The sequence below is a fragment of the Gouania willdenowi genome, chromosome 21 (assembly GCF_900634775.1).
Source record: "Gouania willdenowi chromosome 21, fGouWil2.1, whole genome shotgun sequence".
NCBI lineage: Eukaryota > Metazoa > Chordata > Actinopteri > Blenniiformes > Gobiesocidae > Gouania > Gouania willdenowi.
The window spans coordinates 6769834-6780810 of record NC_041064.1 but is presented as its reverse complement, the minus strand read 5'-3'; the positions used below and the strand labels follow the sequence as shown (position 1 = coordinate 6780810).

At 39.0% G+C, this 10977-nt stretch overlaps 1 protein-coding gene across 2 annotated transcripts; it reads left to right on the top strand.

Moving 5' to 3' along the window:
- The first annotated feature begins 302 nt into the window (after nt 1-302).
- Nucleotides 303-10340, top strand: chpfa (chondroitin polymerizing factor a). 2 transcript variants are annotated; one of them, XM_028436901.1, is made up of 4 exons: nt 303-483; nt 2415-2979; nt 5506-5688; nt 7239-10340. In XM_028436901.1, exons 2-4 carry the CDS (start codon nt 2554-2556, stop codon nt 8499-8501), a joined length of 1872 nt encoding a protein of 623 aa, XP_028292702.1. In that variant the 5' UTR covers nt 303-483; nt 2415-2553; the 3' UTR covers nt 8502-10340. The 2 variants fall into 2 exon arrangements, with proteins under 2 accessions (XP_028292702.1, XP_028292701.1); XM_028436900.1 differs by having other exon boundaries at nt 303-785.
- Nucleotides 10341-10977: the final 637 nt, after the last annotated feature.

Genomic DNA, 10977 nt, shown 5'->3' with positions numbered 1-10977 from the left:
GATAATAATAATAATAATAATAATAATAATAATAATAATTATTATTATTATTATTATTATTATTATAAAATATTATAACATTATAATAATATAATAAAATAAATAATACAAAATAATATCCATAAATATGACTTGGATGTATTTATTTATTATTTACTTATTATAATAAGCAAGAGTCAAACTCAGCGGGTTGTTCACTGTGAATGTTCCTCCGCCCTCCGCCGCCTGAGCGCTACAAACTAGTCCCACTTCCTTGCCAGGGGGAGGGGCCATGTAGCAGGGGGAGGAGCCAGGTAGCATCCGGATTTACACGTACTGACCTGCGTAAAATTCAAGGAAGACACCGCTGCTTCATGTTCCTGAACTTCACTCTGGGCTCCTACGCAACACTCCACAGGCTGGATGTCCACACCGACGATTCCGCTGCTGCTACGCTGATCTCAGTGACTGAAGCGGCGGAGTGAGACACAGAAAGAGCCGCTGGTAAGGATGAGGATGAGGCTGTCGCTATTTATCCCGCTGCTGCGATCCGTCGGCCCGGTGATGGTCGGCATTTCTCTGGGTTTCACCCTGAGCCTGCTGAGCGTCAGCTGGACGGAGGAACCCTGTTACTGGGACGCTACGGAGGGTCAGGCTGTGCCCGCGGCTCAGGACGAGCCGCTGAAAGCAGCCAGGAAGCCTAACTCCATTACAACCGAGACAGACGGGGAGTCCGAGGAGGATTTCGAGGTCCGGGTCATCCCCCACAAGCCTTCACAGCCCGTTACGCCCAAAAAACTGTTCAGGTAGGTCACAGGAAACCCAGGGATAGGGAGGTCACAGCGGGCTGACGGTCCACAGGTGGTTAAAGGTTTATAAGTAGGTCATGTTTATTACATCTTACCAACAGCAGTATTACAGGCCGGAGAGCTGCTCAGTCAGCCCAGGATTGGGATCATCATGATGGGGATGCTAATCAAACCTGGATTCAGGACCCACCATCACTCCATATAACACACAGTGACCCTCAATAAGTAAAATACCTAAATACTCAATCAGCTGCCAGTTAATGTACTGATAATATGTGAATTTTAGAGTAGAAATAATGTTTAACTCCAAGAATTATTTCGTTTTTTATATATATAAACAGTATACCAACTAATCATTCTTTCAACTTCTTTAAAATAATAATAAAAAAAATAGTGATTGGGATAAAAAGGCACCAAATTATTGCCCACTCAAGTCAAATGTAGAACAAATTTCCAGGAAATAGTTTTATGATCCACACCTAGGGCTGCACAATTAATTTAATTTTAATCGTGATCACGATTTTGGTTGCCACAATTAAATTAACCTGATCTTTGTCAATATATACATTTAAAATACGGGGCTCTGCACTCTGCAATAGTCTATTTATTCATTTGGCCTTTGGTACATTTTAAATTATTGGGGTAATTGTTTTTTTAGATTATAATTCAATTTTAAAGCTTAATTTCACACTGTAAATCACTGTTCGTGATTATCATTTTAGTAATAATCGTGCAGCCCTACCCACAATTCAGAACCATGACTTGAGAATTTCAGATTTAGAATATTCAGCTTAAACTAGTAAATATCTGAATAAACTAACATTAATGTTAAATTCAGTTGCACTCTCTAAAGAAGTAATGAAAAAAAGAAAAGATTTTCCTTGTTCTAATTCATCCTATAAAAACATACTGACTTTTTTGACAACAGTATACCAACTAGCGTAATTGTACTTTCAATTTCTGTGTAAAAAATATTTAGTGATTGGAATAAATAACCTAAACTAACATTAATCTTAAATCCAGTTGCTCTCTTAAAAAAGTAAAAACAAAAAGTAAACAAAAAAAATATTTTCTTTGTTCTTATCAATGTCTCGGGAATCTGAAAGAAACACATATCTAATCTATTAAGAATATTATGAATTTTATCAGAATAAACTAGTAGATTTGGATTGACTGATGTGTATTTTTTTTTATTTAAAAGTTTTTACTTACAACAAGGAGCATCTTTAGATTACAGTTGAAGCATCTTGAAGTAAACTGAAATCAAGCTTGGTCTCAAGTTGATGAACATCATCAACAGGAAATAGGAGTATTAGCAAGATTTCTGATTGGTTGGTAAAGTCAAGACAAATCTGTATATTTTCATTTTTACCTTTCTGGTAGAATATTTTTTGTTAGTCTGTCTCTACGAAGGTTTACTTTTTTTTTCTTTACAAGGTTTTAATTTGCTGGAAGACTGAATTCTCTTCCCAGGAACAGCAGCGTCAGAACCAAAAATTGCCAAATGATTAACTAATATAATTAAGAAAAGAAGAACCTAATTTCTCTCTATGTGAGTTTGGAGCTCTGGCAGAAGTCATTTTGCTTTCCTGTAGTCATCCCATTCCTGTTTTCTATCTTTTTTAGGCCAAAGTACGTGAGCACTGAGCTGGGGATACGAGAGCGTCTGTTCGTCGGAGTCCTGACGTCCAAAAACACCATTGACACCCTGGGTGTAGCCGTTAACCGCACCATCAGCCACCACCTGGAGCCAGTGGTCTTCTTTATGGGTTCACGCAACCGCAAAACCCCAAACGGCATGGTTGTGGTTTCTCACGAAGAGGAGCGGGAAATATGGAACATGTTCCAGACAATAAAATACATTTTCGACCACTACATCAACGAATACGACTGGTTCTATTTGGCGCAGGATGACGCTTACACGGAAGCGGACCGAGTCAAAGCTTTGGTGGAGCACTTGAGTATGAATCGAGAGCTTTACATGGGCCGTCCGGAGGAGTTGACGGGCGGAGACGTGGAAGGGAAGTACTGCCACGGAGGGTTCGGGTACCTCCTGTCACGCACGTTACTCGTGAGACTCCAGCCCTTCTTTGAAAACTGTAGGAACGACATTCGGAGCACCAAGCCTGACGAGTTGCTCGGCAGATGCATCATCAACTATACTCACAGGAGCTGCATCAGTGAATATGAGGTAAATCTTTTGCACCAGTGGTTCTCAACCTTTTCAGCCAAATAAAGGTCCTAAAGACCAGGGACCCCCACTGTAGCTGAAGGTGGTTGAACACAGACATTAACATTGAAGAACAGTCATGTGGAGACAGGACCATCTATAAGGGGGAATAAAGGGGAGAGATTTGTGGGGCCCATCCATAAAGTCAGTAAAATGATGGTCCATTGTTCTATGAATCTGTGATAACCACATGTATTTATTTAGCTGAATAAGATCCACTGTTATCCAGGAATTTTATTATTTGCGCCCTATTTATAGTCATCTTAAAGATGTAAATCCTTGTTTTAATCAGAAATAAAATGGGTTAAAAGTGACCAAAAATGGGGTGAAATGGGAATTTTAAAACCGCAGTGACCAAAAAAATTGGTGTAAGAGGTTAAAAGTGTCAATATTGGCTTAAAAGTGGCAGAGAGGGGGGGTAGGGGGGTTGAAGTAATGTAATTTAAAAAGTAGGAACAATTAGTTTCAAAGTTGCAAATTAGAGAGATCAAAAATGGACAAAAAGTGTTCAATGTGTCAAAATGGGCTCAAACTGTAAAGAAAACCTTCTTTGAAGGCATCTGGTGACCCCCTACCAGTGTCTTGCGACCCCAAAGGTTTAAAGAACAGTAAGAACAGTTTTCATGATATTTTCAGGCCTTTTTAAGTTAAAAACAAGCAGCATGTCCTTACGCGTGGGCAAACCGTCACCTTTGGACAGCTAGTGAACACGTTTCACCTTTGGACGGCACTAAAACCTGGCTGAGATCTGTAATTACAGAGAATGCCGCTCATACCATCAAACCTTTCCTTTATGTTTTAGATTTAAGGGTGAACAGGGAGTGGCTAAGCAGGGCAGGAGATGCGAGGCAGGCTCAGAGTTCAGCTTAGGTTCAATGGTGTGAAAATCCCCTGTGGGTCAACATGCTGGGCTCTGCTAATGTCATTCGTATTTAAGGTCAACCAACTTCTGTCCCAGTTCCCTTTAGGGTGATTGTCATTGAGTTAACAATCAATCCCTCAAAATAAAGTCACAGAGCGAATAATAATGTTGGATGTTTTTGATTATAGAAGCCATCTTTTCACACAGCTGAGCCTGAGAAAGACTTGTGTGACTAACAAGGAAGCGACAAGCCAGGCCTGCTCTATCAGAGCCTTTAAGATAAGGTAGATAAATACAAGGAAGCTAAATTTGCCCTAAGCTCACACTTCACTTTCTCTAAAGAGGATCACAGTCAACAGCTGTGTTTCCATTACAATTTGGAACAAATGAAAGCAATGATTCTGAAGTTTCACCAAAGTACTATTGCGTTTTGAACATGTTTCCATTAAAGGTTGTTTTGGAGCCTCGTAACTTCCATGAAATCTCATCCCACGAGACTGCGCTGCAGGAAGATGGACGCTCCAAACCTCCTTATAACACTCTGCATTCCTTTGTTTCTTGCTGTCTAATCGGGCAGTAATTGTTTTTCAGTATAACGCTATGCTCCTCTTCAGTTTACATGTGCCGCGCCATGTTTTCCCCTAAAGAAGTGGTCATGTGACGTGTTATTGCGGTTTATTTAACTTTTTTTTTCTTGAGCAAATGATCTTTGGTTTATTTATCTATGAAAGTGGTTCTGAGCAAAAGAGAAGAGAAAAGGAAGAGGAAGAATATAAGAAAGTTTAAGAGAACGAACAAGAGAAAGAAAAAAGGAAAATTAAAAAGAGAAAGAACAAGAGAATAATTAAAACAGAGGAGAAAAAAAAGGGAAAAAGAGAGAAAAGTAAAAAAAAAAAAAGAAGAAAAGAAAGAATAAAGAAAAAACATGTCATTTTGGCAAAAGTGTTTCCATTGCGCTTTTACGATACATTTCAATATCGAAACGTCTGGAAAAAAATCTCCTCACGAAATCGTAAAAACCTTTTAGCAATATTTAAGTGTTCTTTTGAAATTCAGGTGTTTCCGTTAATATTTTTTTTTCAGCTTTTTAGATTTTGCCCATTTTCAAGGGTAATGGAAACGTAGCTACTGCTTCACTGTGTAAGGTAAAGATTTACAGCAAAGTGGAGGCACTGCTTCATGAAGAGTTCTCTCTAATCTTTATTCTTTAATGGATTACATAATCTGACTCAAGATTGTCAGGTGGTTTCCCTGAATTAACCTAAATGACAAGAATGCATACCTACAGTTCTGCGTACAGTATTTCAGGTTCATATATCCATATCAACCAGTAGCTTTAGGAGGTTTGACTCTAATCACTTCATTTCTTGACTCTAAAAAGTTCTTGTTCCTGGAACAAACTTGACAAACCCCCGACATGACTGTACACATGTGTACCACTGACTTAGTGTGTAATTATGGTTAAGGACGGTCTGTTTGCAGCAGAAACAGACTCAACACGCTGCTTACACTTCATGCTACGCTTGCTGGAAGTGAAGTAATGCAGCATAACAGCTGAGCTTGGAATAGCACCAGGGATGTTTCAGTCATGAAAAGAACTCTGTGTGTGTTTTTTTTCCTGACAGGGACTTCAGTACCACCATTACCAGCTGGGAAAAAGCTCCGATCCAAATAAAGAGCAGAGCAAAGAGTTCCAGAACGCCCTGAGCGTCCATCCAGTGTCTGACCCTGAACACATGTACCAGCTGCACCGATTCTTCACACAGATTGAGCTCCAGAAGACTTACGATGAGATCGCTAAGCTGCAGGTAAGCTGATTTTCAAGTGTCGCAAACATACTTTGGATCAGTTTGTAGAAGCGCGTCTTATCCAAGGTTCCTGCGGATCCTTAAAAAGTGTTAAAGGGCATTAGAATCATAAATCTAAATTTTAATACATATGAATATTTTTATGATTATTAGTCTAACATTTCAAAATAAAAGATAATATGGGAAAATGTAAATTTATAGAAAATTGCCTGTCCAACAACATTTTTCTTAATGTTTTTTTTTTTTGTAATTTTGTTGTTTTAAATATTTGTGGCTATTTTTGTAGTGATCTTGTGTTTTTGGAGTGATTTTAATGTTTTAAGTCTGTTTTTTTTTGTGTATTTTTGTGTGTTTACTTTGGGGGCCGCCAGTGGCACGTCTGCACTCGACACTAGAAAAGAATGACCTTAACCATATGTTTTTTCCACCAATTATGTTGTGAAGTTGGTCTTAAATTTAATCTCAAATGGCAATAAAAAAGTCTTAAAAAGTCTTAATTTGACTAAAGCTGTAGGAACCCTGTTGTCTCTGTGTAGGGCTTGGCAATATAAACCAAAATATAATCAAATCTTGATTAAAAAAATAAATAAAATTACCCTCAATCTGGCAGTAAAGCAAGTTTTACACAAGGACGATTCTAGGTCAAAGACCTGAAAGTGCAACACTAACTTTTATCAACATGTGATCATATAAAAAAAGGAGTTAATCACTGCTGATAATATATAAACAGCTGTGGTAAGTGTAAAAAGCAGCTTTTGGCTTTTCCTGTCCTAATGGACAGTAAGTGCGTGTGAGTTGTGTAGCGTGTATTTGTGTATTCTGCCGCACATTAGATACACACTGGCCACTAGTCACCACGTTGTCTAAGAGTGCAGAGAAGATTCTGTGTGAGACGCAAGAGATAGGGAAAGTACGCACTCTTAAAACTCCACTACTGGCACAAAATGAGCTTCATTATGAAGCTCATTTTTTATCATCCATATGAACAATATAATCTGTATTCATGCTGTTTTCAGTTTAAGGTTTAATGACGTGACGCCTAAATGTTCTATCAACTGCATTTCTTGTAGTTAAAAAAGATTCAAATGCATAAAAAGATACTAAACATGTAGTAACTTAGTGTAGACAGTATGTCTTCACTTTGATTTTTTCAAGGTTACTTACTAAATTACTTCTGTAATTTATTCTGTTATTCAAAGTATGAAAATATCATGTGGCTGGCCACCATTGTTGAGGGTGTCTAGTGTTAAAAAGGCTGAAACACACCCTGAGGAACACGACTGATAATGCGTCCCAACATTTACATCCTTCCCATTTCTGAGACACAGCTCCCAGGCCACTCTGAAATGGTAAACCTCATCAGACTACCATATTTTGGCCTAAAGAAATGACTCCAAATCTATTCAAACATATCTTCTGCCCTATTTTAGTTAGATTATAGTCCTGCATAAGATTTCAACGTATTTTTATTTATTTCCATTCATGCAATTTTGTAAGTAAATTTGGGTTGTCAAAAAAAAATCCAACTAACTAATGCTTTGTGTCCACAGGCAGAAATAAAAAATATTAGCGTGGTTGCTTTCGACGGCAACCGCAGCGCCCACTGGCCTGTTGGTATCAATCCACCGTTTGAGCCCAAGTCTCGATTCGAGGTTTTAAAGTGGGAGTATTTCACCGAGGATGAAATCTACTCGTGCGTCGACGACTCTCCCAAATGCGAGCTACGAGGCATCGATCGCATGGACGTGGCTGACGTCATCGACACGGCCGTTGGGGAGCTGAACAAGAAGTACATGCCCGTCCTACAGCTGAAGAAGCAGCAGCTGGTGAACGGCTACAGGCGCTTCGACCCCATCAGGGGCATGGAGTACACTCTGGATCTGCAGCTGGAGGCTGTCAATCAGAACGGTTACAGTCACTCCATCGCGAAGAGGGTCCACCTGGTGCGACCTTTGAGTCGAATAGAAATCATTCCAATGCCCTACGTCACAGAGGCCACCCGAGTTCACATTATCATACCCCTCACCCAACAAGAGCGGGTTTACGTCGACCACTTCCTCAAAGTCTTCGCCTCAAACGCCTTCGAAACCAGTGAAAACGTCGTCCTAACCTTCTTGTTTATCTACGGACCCTTGGAGGCCCAGCAAGTCAGTCAAAATGACATATTTGCCAGCGTGAAGGCTCAAACCGACTCTTACGAGCATAAATACCCAACAGTGAAAATCCCTTGGATTAGCGTAAAGACAGAAACTCCGTCCCAGATCAAGTTCATGGACATTATCTCTAAGAAGCACCCAGTCGACACTCTGTTTTTCTTGGCCAAAATCAACACGAATATCAACTCGGAATTCCTGAACCGATGTCGCATGAACTCCATCAACAACTGGCAGGTTTTCTTCCCGATCCACTTTCAGGAGTACAACCCAGACGTGGCTTTTCACAACCAGCCACATCCTACCGAGGCAGATCTGCTCAAAACCAACGGACTTTTCAATCGTCACTCCTTTGAAGAAGCCTGCTTTTACAACTCGGACTACATGACCACGCGCAACCAAATGGTTGCAGATGTTCAGGAGAATGAAGAGATTCTGGAGAACCTTGACATTTATGAGATGTTTGTCAAATATTCGAGTCTGCATGTGTTCAGGGTGGTGGAGCCGGCGCTACGGCAGCAATACTACTGGCAAACGTGCAACCCGAGACTCAGCGAGGACATCTACCGCAGATGTATGCAGAGTAGCTTGGAAAGTCTTGGCTCGCGCTCTCAGCTTGCCTTGCTGCTGTTTGAACAGGAACAAGGAAACAGCACATGATGACACTAAAGCATTTCATGCTGCTAAGCTGGTTTCTGTCAAAGCCTTCTAAACAAGCGCCGATTTCTGCTGAAAAGGAGAAACTGACGACACAGTCGTTATCTTTAACCAAATTCGGTGCAGTCCATCGTGCGACTGCATGACTTCACAAATGAGCTCTAAAAATGAGTGCAGTACATTCCCTAAATGTAAGTAGTTCAACACTCATTCTTTATAGATGAGGATTAAGAACCAAATACTCTTGAAAGAATGTGTTAACAATGTGTTATTTGTTCGTTCGTTTTTAATTTACCACTAGAGGGCAGAAACTGACATTCTGTACTTTTTTTACAATTGTAAATTTTGAAACACAATTTGTATTTTTAAAGACGCACGTTTGAGTACAACTGCGTGTTTGTTAATGAAAGCTTTGGTACGGCGACATCGTCAAGGAATATCATTTATGGTTTCCTTTTATTTAATTTAATTTGATGAAGTGCTTGATTTCTGTGCCTTTGATGCTAACATTTTGTATGTTGGCTCTATTTTTGAAACAATCTACAATGTTGGGTTTTTGCAGTTCAGTTCTTTTCGGCGTTGCACATGTGGCTCGTTTTCGCTAACAGTTTGATATAATTGTAACATTGTTCGATGACACTGTTGAAAAAAGCTGAAGACAATGGACTAAAGGTGACACCCTTCACTGTGAATGCAACCGTCCAAAAAGCATGTTTGTGCTGAAGAGTTATACGAGTGTATGATGCAATACCGTAAATAAGTTGGCAGCGCTGCTGAAAAGCTGTCCAACAGTTTTAAATATCGTCCTCTGCTGTTTTTAAAGTGTTTTCGTGACGTATTCTGCAGACCTTGAATTTAGTATTGGTCATTTTTTCATGACAGGAAGTTCTTCACATAGAAATGTGCAATATTACACATAGCACAGTCGTTCAATGTCAAAGGCTTTTGCCTAAAGTACAGCAGGGTGAACATTACATTTTGTTGATTCATGCAAAGTAGACAAAAAATACACTGTACTTTGTTTTCACAAGACCTTATAATGTATTCTGCACTTTCTGTCATCCTTGAAATGCGTGAGTGGAGTAATGCAATGCCCTTTTATTTAACTACCATTGTTAAAATGTCGTGCCTGTGTCGTCTGCCATGTAATCGCAGACTTTTAAAAAAACTTTTCAGTTCGAGATCTGCTGATGATTTTTATTATTATTTTTTTCACTTTTTAACGCATCTCCTTCCCGAGAGCAGGCTTTTTTTTTCGTGACGCCACACCAGCTGACATCCAATGAATGTGCTTCTTCTGATAGTGTTGTGGCAGTAACGCAGAGAAGAACCTTAACCACTGTGAAACACAGAGGACGGCAAACACAGTATGAAGTTATGGGGGCGGCGTCTTCGCCTTCTGTATAAATGAGACGTCTGAGACTGTGGAAGCCTGACTGATAATTAACGTAACGCTGCGTTAACGAGCCGGACCTCTTATTTATTCCTTTTGCATCATCTGAACTATGCAAATTTGAAACGCTTCGGCACTAACTGAGAGTCTCCCGACATTCTGTACGTTCATCATTTTATAGACTTTGTATTTTTTAAAGGTTTTTTGTAGCTTTCTTTATACAATTGATCTCGGGACAAATAAAAAAGATGCAAATTATTTGCATTTGTGCTGTTCGAGAATGTGTTTTTGATGACGTTTGCTTTATATTTAAATCAGCGTTGGGGTTTACACGTTTTAATGCGGATGGTACTTGTACAATACATTTTGAAAATGTTTATCACATTTCGCAATTACAAGTAAACTGTGAACTATTGTGATTTTCTAGAATAAAGAATATAATACTTTGACTTTCATGGTGTGATCATTGAAAAGCCACAAATATCCTCTTTGTCAGATATTGGCAGTTATCATGTATGATCAGAATCACTTTAAAGACTTGTTATAATTCCAGCACGTTCATATTGTCTTCATTTTAATATGTTAAGGTTTCAGTTATTCAGACAACTTATTTTCAGGAAATTTACTTTGAAATTTAATTTAGAAAAGAGTCACAGATCAGGTGACAGGGGGAGTGGCCTGCCTGACAGAACTCTCGAGTTGGCCACGCCCAGAAAGAACTCGCAAGAACACATCAAAGTGATCTGACAATTACAGTCGAAAAATGTCAGAAGATCAAAGTAAATTTCCTGAAAAAAATTTGTCTGAATAAATGAAACTTTAACATATTAGGCTTGTTTTAAAGTTATATCCCCATTATTAATGTAATAGTAAGTCCAAATGTATGTGTCCATCATTTTTTAGTAAAATTTTAATTTAATGTTTACTCCGATCGATATGAAACTCAATGAGACAATTGAGGAACCAACACGACATAAGATTTTGGATTTTTTTTCTGCCAATGATGAAAAATATAAGTTTTTTTAGATCTTTCAAAGTGATCCAGAATCAGAATATTAAACCATATCCCCTCCTAAATTGAATGGA